This window comes from Mustela nigripes, chromosome 5 (genome assembly GCF_022355385.1).
Source record: "Mustela nigripes isolate SB6536 chromosome 5, MUSNIG.SB6536, whole genome shotgun sequence".
NCBI classification, from domain to species: domain Eukaryota; kingdom Metazoa; phylum Chordata; class Mammalia; order Carnivora; family Mustelidae; genus Mustela; species Mustela nigripes.
In genome coordinates, this window is record NC_081561.1 from 72,565,002 (window position 1) to 72,580,123 (window position 15,122).

Here is a 15,122-nt window from a genome sequence, read left to right on the forward strand (position 1 = left end):
TTATGATTTTGGTTATTCCCTTTGTTTTGATGTCTATCTTAATAATATCTTTAATAATTAGGCTACAATTTCATTCTTTTCATATCTAACATTTTCGCTTTCACTATTCACAATGTGTCCCTGCATTCTGGAAAGTCTCTTCAAACAGTATCATTCTATTTATTACTGTCTCCTTCGCTGGTATAATACCTTCTATTTAGTTATTAATTTCCTTGAGCCTTTGATCACATTCAGCTTATTTTTGAATCTCAGTCTTTTTGCTGTTTTCACTGTTATCCTTTTTATTTCAATCTGTTCTCTTCTTATAGGTTCTTGCCCCTGTCTTTTCTTTTTTTTCTTCAGTATCTTATTTATTTATTAGAGAGAGAGAGACAGCGCACTCACTTGTGAGAGAGCCCAAGCAGGGGGAGCAGCAGAAGCAAAGGGAAAAGCAGGCTCCCACTGAGCAGGGAGCCTGATGTGGGACTCCATCCCAGGACCCTGGGATCATGACCCGAGTTGAAGGCGGCTACTTACCTGACTGAGTCACCCAGGCGCCCTGGTTCTTTCTCACGTCTTATAGAAGCTACTCTCACCTGTTGATATGCCAGAGATATTTTTCAGACATTTTCTTCTTCTGTTTGTCTTGATAAATAATTTTTCAAGGGTATACTCTCATTCTCTCTTGTCAGGGCAAAGTGACCTCTGCTTTTTTGTAGATATGCCCACAGATTTCATGTGTCATTTGTTGGTTATTTTCTGGTTTTCCTCTTTAGATCAAAAGAAACAATCAATTATATGTGGCATTTGTTACACACAGTGTGAGTAGCGCTTTTCTTTCTTTTTCTCTTTTTTAAATTTTTTTTTTAAGCTGAACTTGCTACACAGATAGTAACTGATGGATGCTTCCCCTCAGATACAGGAGCTATCTGAACCAGCTCTCTTAGCTAGAGGGTAGGTTTGGTGGGATAAGCTTCCAGGTTTGAAATAAATATGAAATGAATTAGAATATTCTGTCCTCACTGCTTAGTTCTCTAACATTTTGGGGATATTATCTGCAAAAAAAAAACCAAACCACTACCATATCCATCATTTACTGCTTAAGTGGTTTTAAAGTATTTGCTTGAGATAATAGCACCTTGTATATAGAAACCACATTCTAAGGGAGCATTATGCTAGCTACTTCCTGCCCTTCTCTAATTTCAAGAGGAAGAAGGAAAGTGTAGGAAAGAGGGAACAGAATTATAACAATTTAGAATGTAATGTTCCCGTCTGCAATAGCCAAGAAAATATGTCTTGCTAGGTTTCTGGTTGGCAGAGACCTAACATCCCATAGCCAGGAGGCAGATGGTAAAGTAGATCAGGGACTTTCTTGCTTTTTAGGCTTTAAAGGCACACTATATTAGGGCAAAAGGGCATATGACCCACCAGCATACCCATTCATAATAGAAATAATTAAGGAGCCGGAAATTTAAGGGAGCATCTCTACTATAAAAAGAGATGATTTATAAAAATCCTAGAAATGACATAGTAAATAGGTGAATATTAGAAGCATTCTTTTAAAAATCAGGAATGAGACAACAACACTTTTACCTTATATCCCACCTTAAGTTGAAGTTCTTAGTACAATATTATGGGGGAAATTATATCAAAGACAAGTATTTAAATTGCATAATTCACATATGCTATCATTAGTTACCTAGGAAAATAATCTATGGGCTATTAAAAATAATAGGATAGTGTAGTGAACAGGCTACAAATAAGATGTTTCCCAAGGTCAGTTATATTTCTATGAAACAGCAGCAAACAGCCAGAAAATTTAATTAAGGAGAAGATATTATTGTCAGAAGTCTCAGGGAAACCCAGTTGAATAAGGATAAGTCTTTATAATATATGCACAAAAGCCTTAGATGAAAATGATGAAACATTATTATACAGTATTGAAGATTATATCTATAAATAGATACATCATTTTACATAAATAGGAAGACAATATCATAAAGGTGTCGATGCTTCAAAATTGATAGATGCAACTCTAACTTAAAAAAAGCAGATTTTGTATGGATATTAATAGAATTTTAGTATAGTTATCTAAATAGGGCTATGATTAGTTAGGATATTTCCCAAAGAAGACTAACAAGTTGGGGAGACTTGTTCTTCCAGATACTGGATTGTTCCAAAGCTATAAAAATTAAGAGGGCTTAGTAATAGCAGAGAGATTACAAAATTTATTAGTAGCTAAATAGGATGCAGAGATCAACACATGTATGGAACACTGAAAATTATGGAGGTGAAGTATATATATTTTTAAGATTTATTTTAGTTATTTATTTGAAAGACAGAGATCACAAGTTTCGAGAGGCAGGCAGAGAGAGAGGAGAAAGCAGGCTTCCCACAGAGCAGAGAGCCTGATGCGGGGCTTGATCCCAGGATCCTGGGATCATGACCCAAGCTGAAAGCAGTGGCTTAATCCACTGAGCCACCCAGGTGCCCCAGAGGTGAAGTATATTTTGGGTGTTACTTCTCATGACATGTAAAAATATGGTCTAGATGGTTAAGCACCCAAATGTTAAAACTTTAAAACTCTTGGTTAAAAAATGCAGATAATTATCTTTTGGAACTTGAGTAGGCTGTTTCCTTAAGTAAGACAAAACACATTGACCATAAAATAAAATATTAATAAATTCAACAATAATAAAAGTATGAACTTAAAGGGGTGCCTGGGTGGCTCAATTGGTTAAGCCTCTGCCTTTGGTTCAGATCATGATCCCCGGGACCCTGGGATCTAATCTCACATCCTGCAATTTGCTCAGCAGGGAGCCTGCTTCTCCCCCTCCCTCCCCCTCTGTCTGCCACTCCACCTGCTTGTACTCTCTCTGCCAAATAAAATAAAATCCTTAAAAAATAGGAATTTTGGCTATCAAAAGCTACATTAAAGAAAGTGAGTTACAAATTTGCAAGATGATATTCATCACAACCACACTCCAAAACAATTAGGATCAAGAATATGCAATAAGAAAAACACAAACTACCTACATGATATTGGGCAGAAGATGAGCAGATACTTCACAAAGGAACCATAGACCAATGAACACATGAAGAGATGTTCACCTCATTAGAGATTAGGAAAACATGAATGAAGACAAAATTGTCATTTTATATGCCTCTGAAGGGCCAACTTTAAAAAACCTGTCAATACTAAGTGTTGGGGAAGATGTGAATCCACTTGTGGGTGCCTAAACTGGTGAATCCATTTAGGAAAAGTTTGTCATTATCTTCCAAAATTGAAGGTTAATCTGTGGCCCTGCAATTCCAATTCAAGCTATGCATGGTTGGCTTACTTTGCTCAAGAACAGTGTTAAAATGTATTGATACTCTTTGTTTTCTTAAGAAGAAAAAATTGCCATAAAGGAAGTGCCAGGAGATTCAACTCCATTTGGAGATTTTGCCAAGGTCTCCCAAAGCAACTTTTCTTTCTTTGTTCTTTTTATTTCACTATTAAAAAATAATCTTTAATTCATTTATTATCATTAGTTAATACGTAAAGGAAATAGTCATGAAAGAGGGATGGATCTGTCACAGTGTTTCCTTTCTAAAGTTTATGGATGCCTTTGGGTTATAAAAGCCATAGCAAAATCGTAAATTGCTCTAAGGTGTAGGAAAATTGGAAAAAGTATCTATTAGTTGAATCATTCTTAGCACAGCACCATCTCTTCTCTATTCTTTCACTTTCTCTTCTAGTAAAATCCTCAGTAATCAGAGCAAATAACCTATTGTTTAAAAGCAAACATTCTTAGGCATAAACTAATACATCTTAAATAGTTAAAAACAGAAAGGTTAAATGTGTCAATTTAGAGAAGTATAAAATCCTCAAGTGGCTATTCCTTAAATTTCTACTAAAGACGTGTATAACAAAATTTTCTTCTGCTTCCCACTAGATTAATATATAACCAAAAGGTTATCTTTAATTTGCTGGGCTTTATGTTTCATATGAGGTATGAAAGAATCAGAGTTACAAAATACATACTTTAAGTTAAAATCAGTGTATCATCACCTTATATCCTTATGTAGAGAGTGGAAGAAATAAATGAGTATGGGTGAATAATTTCAGCACCATGATCTATAAGGAGCTAAGGTGAATATATACAAATTCAATGATCTTACATTCTTGAACCATGAAAAAGAAATGATTCATTACCTTTTATTTTTTTTTAAAGATTTTATTTATTTATTTGACAGAGAGAGATCACAAGTAGGCAGAGAGAGAGAGAGAGAGGAGGAAACAGGCTCCCTGCTGAGCAGAGAGTCCGATGTGGGACTCGATCCCAGGACCCTGAGATCATGACCTGAGCCGAAGGCAGCGGCTTAACCCACTGAGCCACCCAGGCGCCCAATTCATTACCTTTTAGAATGATACTTAAACATTTCCTCAGTTTTAGCATATTTTATTAAATGGGACACACAAGAATATTCTGGTGTTACAAAATAAAATGGTCTAAGAACTTCCACCATAGAGGACTGTTTGCATAATGGTTTAATTAATCATCTAGATTGAGTAAAAAAGAGAGTTTATGAAAAGGTCATAGATGGGGATGGCTCTAGGGACTTGGTTCAAAGCTCAATTGATGTCAGAAGGGTTTGACTGTATATGCATCACTTTCTATGGGTTGGTTTCATTTCAGGCTTTTCACAGTGGCTTCTGGCATCTTTAGTCATGTCAGCACAACATCAAGTCCAAGTTAGTTCCCACCCCAGGTTTAGGGGATTCCAGACCAACTTCTGCCCGCCACCTCACCAGATCTGTGCTGGTGCTCAGGCCTGCAGAGAACCACAGCCTGACCTGCCTGGAAAGGGGGAGAGGTAAACGTTGAGTAGTAGCTGGGATGCTGGTCAGGCTGGGGGCATTGTTGGATCCATAACTATTATTGTTCAGACACAAAGGCATGCAGCCTCTCTTTGAGTGCTTACTCTGAGTCCTTCAAATGTTAGGAGCAGGCCAGGTATAGACACTGTTAGAAATTTTATTCTTTAATGTGAGGACAGGAGGAAGTCACATGAAGGAGTTTAGGCAGGGAGGAACAAGGTAAGATTTAGATGTTTAAAAAATGGCTTAACTGACCAAAAAGAAAAAAAAAATCTTGCCATTTGCAATGACATGGATGGAACTAGAGGGTATTATGCTGAGAGAGATAAGTCAGTCAGAGAAAGACAATTATCATATGATCTCCCTGATAGGAGGAATTTGAGAAACAAGACAGAGGATCATAGGGGAAGGGAGAAAAAAATGAAACAAGATGAAACAAAAGAAGGAGATAAACCATAAGAGACTCTTAATTTTAGGAAACAAACTGAGGGTTGCTAAGGCATGGGGAGGGGATAGGAAGGTGGGTTATGGGCATTAGGGAGGGTATGTGCTATGGTGAGTGCTGTGGATTGTGTAAGACTGATGACAGACCTGTACCCCTGAAACAAATAATACATTATATGTTAATTAAAAAATAAAAATAAAAATGGCTCAACTGTGCTATAATCAACATGAGATCAACTGCATATGTTTAATGTACATACCTGGTAAATTTTGACACACCAATGAAACCATTAATACAATAAAAAAATGAAAAAAATGAAGAAATAAATGACTTTTATCTAGAATATTTAGAGAATTCTGTAATACACTAGCAGTAAGACAAACAACCCAATTAAAAATGGACAAAAGTTTTGAATAGTCGCGTCACTAGTAAAGATATACAAATAGCAGAGAAGCACAGGAAAAGAGTCTTAACACCATTTGTCACTAGAAAGATGCAGATCTGTATTTTAAAATGTCACACAGGCTCCAGTGTCGGGAAAGAATTGGAGATCAGGCATGGCTGAAGGAAGAACAGTTGAGAGGCTGTTGCCATGGTGACGTAGGAAAGATGCTAGGGTTTGAAGCCAAGAAAGAATTCTTGAGACATCTTTGGTGCAAAAAAGCGGCTTTATTAAAGCACAGGGACAGGACCTGTAGGCAGAAAGAGCTGCACTGGGGCTGTGAGGAGTGGGCCCATTATATACTTTCAAGTTGGGAGAGGGTTAGGGAATTTCAGAGACCTCCGTTAAATACTCTATTTAGAACTCTTGAGGTATTTTGCTCTTTGGGGGGCACCCTGAATCAGACAAGTAAAGCCAAAGCTCCTCTGATTCCCGCCCTTCCTCCAATTCCTGGTATTTAGGAAACAAGGTCTCCAGGATCCTGAGGGGGCTAGCTATTTTTAGGAAAAGGTCATTTATCACTGTTTAGTAAAAACTCAGTCATGAGACTCTTCAGATATATGTCGGTGGGTCATATGCTTAGAGGATGATTGCCAACATGTATCATGGGGGTGTAAAGATAAAGAAAGTTTCCAAAGGAATTTTTATGTTCAAGTAGACTTACAAGATCCTGGGGCTCAGGCTAAGATTGCCTCTTGCCCTAAGTAAGGTATTGACATCGAGACAGCTGAGTTCCTAGAGGAATGTCACTCTGCCTGTTTAAAAGACTTCTCAATGGGCTGTAAGTAATAAGGAGATTTAATAATTTTTCTTCTGCTTTTGTTTCCCACATCAATAAGATTAATAAAAGGCAGTGGCTGCTTGAATTAAGATGGTGATTGTCGCGAGAGGGGGTGGATGACAATCGGACAAATATTCAGGAAGCAAAATAGATAGGCCTTGACACTGATTTTGATTTTAGAGAATAAAATTTTAGAATGATTCCAGGTTTTCTGGCTTGCGGGGTTGGGGGTGGGGACTGATGGTGCCGTTCACAAACATGGTGACAACTGGAGAGAGGCCAGGTGTGGGTAAAGATTAAATTATTGTAAAAGAGCATTTTTGAGACATCAGCGTAGACTCAGAACTGGCAGGTGAACAACACATGTTCTGAGCCTGTGTCTCATAGGTGGTGTGGGCAGAAGCTGAGGGCAGCGGGCTGAGGCTTAAGTGCTAGGAGATAGAGGACAGACAGCAGGAATTGCGAAATCAGGTTCCCCTGTTTGGTCCCCAGGAAAGCCAGGGAACCTATTTTTCATTGGTGGTGTACACTAAGTAAAGCAGGAAGAACCTCTGGGGAAAGGGAGTTTCAGAGACCTCCATTAAATACTCCACTTAGAACTCTTGAGGTATTTTGCTGCTTAGGGCGGGGGAACCCTGAATCAGAACAAGTAAAGCCAAGGGTCCTCTGATTCCGGCCATTCCTCCAGTTCCTGTCCTATCCCCATTGTTAACCCCTAACTTATATACAGATGGTATTTACGTCGATGTGGCCTCAGGAAACCAAAAGGTCCTACACTGCAGGTCATTCAAAATCTTATTAAATGATCTTACGTTCGGTTTTTCCACATAGATTCTATAATCTGTTGAAGGAGACAAAAAAGAACATTCTTTTATTTTGTACCTCATTAGTGAGTCCTAACCATACTCTAACTTAGGTCCCTTTCCATTTCAGTCTGGCTCTCAGATTCTTAGAAAGGACAATGGATCTTTAAATTCACTCAGTTTGTGCTGGGAAGAGGCCAAAATTAGTTAGTGTCCCATTGATACCCAGTCGGAGTTAGCCTTCTAGTTGTACAATCTAGGGAAAGCATTCACACCTCCTCTCCCTCTTCTTGTCCTAGTTTGGCATATTCTAGCTTGTGTTTTGCTCTCCCTGTAAATATGAGAGAAAATAAAAGACACCATTCAGCCTCTTTTGTCTGAAAATTCTGGCATTTCAGTGGTTTTCTTTAAAGGGGGTCCTCATTTGTAACCAGCTTTGCCATTAACGGAAATCAATCTGAATGTCCTATTGTGCATCTTTTTCTTCCCGCACAGTCTGAAATTGCCTTTGCCAAGTTTTCGAGCTGAACCTGAAAGACCCTCTCTCATTTCCCCCATCCCCTGCCTCCAGCCCCCACTGAATCCTTGCAGGGCTTTCTCAGCAGAAGGGCTGCAGGGTGAGGATAGAGAGGCACTCGCCCTACTCCGCTAACCCAGTGGCCTGAGCCAATCACAAAGCGGATTGGAACCTCACTTGAGCCCCCCTTCCCCCCACATCCCCTGCCCAGCAAGAGCCTCCTGGAAAGGGGGACACTGGAAGGGTGTGTTTGCAATTCAAATCCTTGGCTTTCTGCCTGCCTCTTTTCCCCATAAGAAGGCAGGAGCTGCAGTGAGGTGCGAAGGGGTCCTCTGAGCTGCAGTGGCAGTAAGATCCAGAGATCCCTGCTCCTGTCTGCTCCTGTCTCTTACCTGTTTCCAAAGCTAACAGAAAGGGCAAGGATGGTGGAGGCTTTCTGTGCTACCTGGAAGCTGACGGACAGCCAGAACTTTGATGAGTACATGAAGGCTCTAGGTAGGTAAAAATAAGATGTGCTCTTCTTCTCTTAATGTGCGGCTTCAATAGTGCCTGTTTTTTTCCTCACCCATGAGACTGGCGAGGGACAAAGACAGATTGTGTTGTCATAATCCAATGCTAGACTATGCATTTCCCACAGAAGATTTTTTTCCCATTTTTTTTCTGTGGGAAGGGAACATGCTTTCTTGTCTGGGGCTAAAAACACAGTGCATTTGGTAGTCCGTGGAGGATGTGAAGCTTCCGTGCTTTTTTGTTTTCTCTTCAGCATCCACTTATCATTTGTGCATCCAATTAAGCGTCTGCCTATGATGATAGCTCAGTAGCTCAGTAGTTGCATTGGCTGATTAATGGGCTAATGAAACTTACGCTTGAGGGCCTGGATTCCACGATGGGGAAGAGATTCTTGTGATGTGAGTTATCTTGGAAGTTGCAGCTAACTGTATCACTTCTTTCTTTAGGTGTGGGCTTTGCCACTAGGCAGGTGGGAAATGTGACTAAACCAACAGTGATCATCAGTCAGGAGGCAGACAAAGTGGTGATCAGGACTCAAAGCACATTCAAGAACACAGAGATTAGTTTCCATCTGGGAGAAGAGTTTGACGAAACCACTGCAGATGACAGAAACTGTAAGGTAAGGAGCGGCTCCTTCTCTGGAGTGGGGGTGGGGAGCAGGGAGTAAAGGAGAGATTCCTTCCTACTGGTTCTCCTTTTGAGATGTTGGGAAGAAGAGAATGCTCTCGGTATTTCAATTCAGAGAGGACACCAGGGTTAATTTTGCATTCTAGTGCACATATGTTATGTTCTGAACGGTGGGTGCTGGCTATAGCTCAAATCTCAAATCTACATGGGAACCGTGGGTACTGGTGGAAACTCAAATCTCAATCAAGTCCATTTCTCACTACGCATTTTTCTTTTCATCTTTTCATTTTTCAGCAACAGTGTTCATTTAAAACAAAAGTTGCATTTTGCTTAATCTCTCTGATTGCCTCAGTTTGACTAAACAGTTTGCCTCACCTTAGAGCTGTGTTTAAAAGAGTAGAATGACAGGTCTGAGACTACTTGTTCAGGATTTTCATTTCTGATAGTTGAAGGGTTTGCATTTAGAGGTACACATTTCAATCAAAGTATGAGTTATTAGTTTACATAGTGACTCTAGAGGCAACAGAGGATATGATACTAATATGGTAATTAGTTGCTTTTCATTTATTCAACTATTTATCTCCTTCAAAAAACCACTTCATTTGATTCTCCTATCAGAAATCTAATCTGTACCTTTTGCTATGTTCCGCATTTTTTGTCGGTCTCAGTCTGTTGTTAGCCTGGATGGGGACAAACTTGTTCACGTACAGAAATGGGATGGCAAAGAAACAAATTTTGTTAGAGAAATTAAGGACGGCAAAATGGTTATGGTGAGTAATCACGAGTCTCCCTTTGTTCCTTCTAGCTTGGCACTGCCTGCCCCTGCTCCCCATCTCTTTCCCCCTCCTTCCCTTCTTTAATAACATTAAGTCTCCAGCAAGATTCTTTTACCCTGGGTAAAATAGAGGAAATGGAAATGTCCTAGCTAAGCCTATCTTCAGCTCCGCTTCTTTAATTATAGAAAAAAAAAAAAAAGAAAAATTCTATGCGGTATACTTTTAAAAAGTTGCCATTGATTTAGCTAAAACTGTGTCAAAAGAATGCATAGGATTACTGTGAATGTCTAAACCTCAAATGAAATCTAAATATAAAACCATTCTTGGGGACATCTGTGTGGCTCAGTCCGTTAAGCGTCTGACTCTTGGTTACAGTTCAGACCATTATTTCAGGGTTGTGAGATCAAGGCTCATATAGGGCTCTGTGCCCAGCACTGAGTCTGCTAGAGATTCCCTCCCTCTCCCTCTGCTCCTTCCCCTACCTCCCCCACCCTGCTCATGCTCTCTCCCTCTCTCTTTCTCTCTCTCTCTAAAATAAATAGATAAATAAAAGCTTTAAAAAATATTCATGGAAATATATAAAAGGAATGATATTACTATAAGAGTATCAAGTTTGCTGAATATCAGAGAAATTACTTTACAGCTACTGCAATAAATAAGAGGTCTTTAACCATTTTATATTTTATTTATAAAAGTTCCTTATGTTCAGTGCAAATAATTTAGGATAAAACAGAAAAGTGTAGTTTCTCTTTAGAGGGGATCATTTTGATGTTACTTCCTTCCTGTCTTTCTTTCAAGGCATGGGTGCCTTGTAAACGTGCCTGTTCAATATTGGTAGTCATGTAAAAACCTGTAAGATGTAAAATAAAATAAAATAAAATAAAATAAAATAAAATAAAATAAAACTTCTCTAATGGAGTAGCATCATAAACTGGGGAAAATGTTATGCCTTAATCTAACATCCAGGAACTTTGTTGTGAACTGAGTAATGGTATCTTGATAACATTGAAATAATAAATATATAATTTGGGTTTTTTTGGGGGTGGGTGGGTGGGTATTGCTGTATATATTCCTTCTAGGATAGTAGACAAAAGGGTTTTTTGTTTTGTTTTGTTTTTGCGATTTAAGGAAATTAACTGTTGTTTTTTCTTTCTCCTTAACTGCTGCAATCAGGGCTGTTCTAGATTAAGACACAGGGTTACATTATTCCTAACTTCTTTTCATTGGTGGAAGTGAGATGGAGAACAGATTGGTTTTCCTTTTATGTGAATGAATATTTGCCCACTTATTTCTGCACGGATCATCAAAAGGAAGGACTTATTTATAAAAGATCCAATCTGAGATTCTCCTTTATGCTTTTATCTCCATTCCCCCCGAATACAGGACAGTGGCTAGCTCAGATTTGGCATGAATGACTGATCAGGCAAGAGTGATTTAAAAAAAGATGAAAGCAATGGATGACAAGGGCACGCTATATTCTTGAAAGTCATGTCAACACATGAAAATAATGAACCTAAAAAACAAACAAACAAACAAACAAACAAACAAAAAATCCCTAGGTTTTGTAAAGAGGTTTTAGAGCAATTCTTCCAGTTAATTTGATGTAAAAGTCCATGTTCCATATTGTACCCGCTTAGCCATGTAGGTCCACATGGGCTAAAATATGATGACCAAAGCAATGAGAACATTTGTACCTTTACTTTTTCCTGACAACTTTGAAACAAGTCCTTCCAAATACCATTTGCCCAAATGATTTGTATTTTCCAAAAATTCCTCAAAATTTATGTTTTATTAAAACCTACTATAAATTCCATTCACTTTCAAAGCAGATAGCTATTTTGCTTCAAGTACCCTCCTCATTTAAGACAAAAGGAATTCTTTTGACCTAAATCTACATAGTTAATCTCAGTATTTCAGTTCATTTTCCTTTTAGAGACATGAACCATGTATATGTGTTATTCACTCCATAAGTAAATAAGAAATTTATTTAAGAAATAAAAAGCTTATGCAGCACTTAATGTTTGTAAATGACATTCTTTTGCATAACACATAAATTATATATATGATAATTTTCAGGAATTTCAGCTACCGATATCTTGTATAAAGATTTGATTATCTTTTCCATCTTTCAGACTCTGACTTTTGGTGATGTGGTTGCTGTTCGCCACTATGAGAAGGCATAGAACGTTTCCCGATACGAGGTTGGAAAAGCTCTACAATTTTTCTGTTTACTCAAGACTCAGTGTTATCCTGCTATTACTGCATGGGTGATCACTAATTAGAAGGTTATCTTTGATGTGGAGGTAGAAAATGGTGCTTTAAAAACTTGTTTTTAAAACTTTTTACTGCAACTAGCCCAACTTTGATCTGCAAGTTCAAGGTGTTTTATAATTCACATTAAAAATGTTAAGACACATTTTTAAAATAAAGAAGTGAATTTGTTTTACAATTTCTACTGGAGTGCAAATCAAATTGGAATAAAAATCTTCCACCCATGAGAAATTTTGTCGTTGTTTTTAGTATCAGTAATCTGGTGGGGAATTAGACATTAGGAGGTTTTAGACAAAATAGCCTTTCCTACTGTGTAAGGTAAAACTGAAAAAGTTAGCACTTTGTTTAAAATACTAATTAAAAAGAAATAAGCAGAAGCCTGGGGACAAGAGGAAATGCCACAGTTTGGGTTGAGACTGCCATATAGAATTTGTGACAACTAAATTCTTTTGGCCAGAACCCAAGGGAGCCTTGTGATGGTGGGTTGGGCCACTATTAGAAACAGGTTGTCTGATGAAGCAAAATGATATACATGAAAATATCTTAATTAAAGGTAAATATAGTCAAAATATCACATAAATAAAATGTCAGATAACTCATTTTTTTCTTGGAAGGTAAATAGGGAAAGAAAGTGAATTTTATCCTGGATTATAAAGATGTGTCTAAAGAGAAGTACATTGAGCTCAACTAAGTCAGTAAGAGTGCTAAAATAGAGTGTGGGTTAAAGCATTCAAATTCCCTTTCTGGCGGGTGTTTGCGGGAGTTGTCAGAACTGAGTCGAACAAGGGAAAGTAAATATCTATTTGTAACTGTCTAAGGTTTGCCTTTGTAAGTAGAAACAATCAAATTTTATTTTGTATTTCATCATTTATAAAATGCTTTTTAGCCATTTCCCCATACCAACAATGTGAAGCAGGTAAGGCAGATATTATTACTTTTAGTTTACTGAAGAGGAAATTGAAATTTAGGTTTACATGTCCACGTTCTCATGATTAATTATTAATACTGAGAACTATAAACCTTGTGATTTTCCCCCTTCATTTCTTCTCAAAAATTGACATTTCATTATAACATCTCTTCTGGGGTTTAAAAAAAAAAAAAAAAAAGCAGCAAGACTTTAGTTCTCCAATCCTTCAGAAAAGAAATCTTTTCTCTGTTAGTCTCTGGGAGGAAAATAGGGTAAATTTTTTTTTTCATGAAAAAAAATGCAATATTCATTCAACCAGCCAGCTGTTTTCAGTAAATTTCTATAAATTAATTCAGGATCCAATTAATTTACAGATATAAGCATGAGGAAACTTAATTTAACTTACAAAATTCACTATAATAATACTATTATCTAACTATTGGATTACCTTAATTACTATAATGAAGAGTAGAAAAAAACGACATTGCAACTATAGGATTTAACATTTGAATATAATTATTACCAAATGCCAAGATAAGATTGTCTGGCTAAGATGACCATTCCTAAAACTACAGAGTCTACCTACACCCCCTTTTTTTCAGTAGGAGCCGGATCCAGAGTGGAGCCCAATGCAGGGTTTGAACCCACAATCCTGAGATGAAGGGCTAGATGCTAAACCAACTGATCTACCCAGCACCCCATACCTTTGTCTTTAGGAGCATGAAACATAACACTGAGAAAGGGTTTGCTTGGAATTGTTCAGACAACCTTCATGTTTGCTTCTGTTGAAGGACTGATTTCACTTAGTGATTACAGCCTAAGCTCCAATAGAAGCATGGATTCCGGCCTCTCTATCCTTAAAGATACAAGGCCTAGGATGGGGATTTGGCCACTTTGGCTTATTATAATTAGGCCAAATAACATCCTGCTGGCGTTTATTTCCATAACAACAAGTTTCACAGAGTGAAGAATTGGAAGGGTTTTGGGTGGCCTAAATGAGAACAAAATTACAACTACAATGACAAAGAACCAGGGTGACAGTTGTGGACCAAATGTATTTTTCTGGGAAGGTAATTAACAAGTGCTTTTGCATCCCAAATGTTTACAGGGTGGTCGCACATCATATTTCTTCAAGCAGTATTCTAGCTCCTACAGTAATCTGCCAGTGTACTAACTTTTCTGGTTTGTCCTTTTTGTTTTTATTTTTAACATAGTTAATAGAAAAGGGAAAATTACCAAGTCTACAGGCAATTTGACCAACAGGCCCTGGAAAAACATTTGTGAAATCCCAAGGTCTGCAAACTTGAGTAAAGGCTGTCTTGTGAAATCCACACTTGGACCACTGGTGATGAGTAAGCAGCAGCTTCCACTCTGTCATATGTGTTCTCTCTCACCCGAATGTACACCCTCACAACAAACAATTCCTCCATCTGGAACATGAGGACTTGTCAAAACATGTCCAAAGTTAAGGTGAAAACCCAGAGATGTTGAGGCACTGGCGCTTTTCTCTTCTTAGAGAGTAGGAATAAAGGGAAAAAAAGAAAGCAGAGGTAGTAGAAGGAGGAATGATGTTTCTACTCATTGTCTTTTTAGGATTTCAAGCATTTCTGAGGTTTCATAATGTGCAGGTGGTATTTTATGCTTACTTACTGAAGAAGTGTTTCACAATCAATTCACTTCCACTAAAGCTTATTGGAAACTGGGGGGAAGGGGTATGGAGAAGACTGAAAATTGCTACTTTTTCACTTAAAAAAAAATCCTTTTCCTATCTTTGAAAATGTTTTGGCTAGAAACGCACAAGTTATTTTACTGTCCTTAAAGATATTCTCTCTCATCTGTTCACCATTTTTTCCCGGGCCCATCTTCCTCCATACTTTTGAGGTTGTGGACTGAGAAATTCCAAAGACCATTCTGTCCACCACTGGAAAGCATTTTGGTTCTAGAAAGGCTTTTGAATTATCCTAAAACTGAGGCAGGACTTAAGCACTCTGGCAATACATGAAACAAAATGGAGGCACCTTGATTCGCATTTCAAAACCCTTTTGATGTGACACTTTTCCAGTAAATTACACAGGACACCATATAAGATTTCCTCTAATGAGAAACAAACACATGTAACAACTTTTTTTATGAGGTTAGTCATTCTGCAGGATATATTCTCCCCCAAGGAATTCCGTGCCCTACAAATTTAAGCTATATG

General features: G+C 38.0%; 1 protein-coding gene across 1 annotated transcript; it reads left to right on the forward strand.

Annotated features, from left to right (window-relative positions):
- Positions 1-7,909: 7,909 nt before the first annotated feature.
- FABP7 (fatty acid binding protein 7) lies at positions 7,910-12,235 on the forward strand. Its single transcript, XM_059399129.1, has 4 exons — positions 7,910-8,326; positions 8,788-8,960; positions 9,637-9,738; positions 11,877-12,235. Exons 1-4 carry the CDS (start codon positions 8,254-8,256, stop codon positions 11,925-11,927), a joined length of 399 nt encoding a protein of 132 aa, XP_059255112.1. The 5' UTR covers positions 7,910-8,253; the 3' UTR covers positions 11,928-12,235.
- Positions 12,236-15,122: the final 2,887 nt, after the last annotated feature.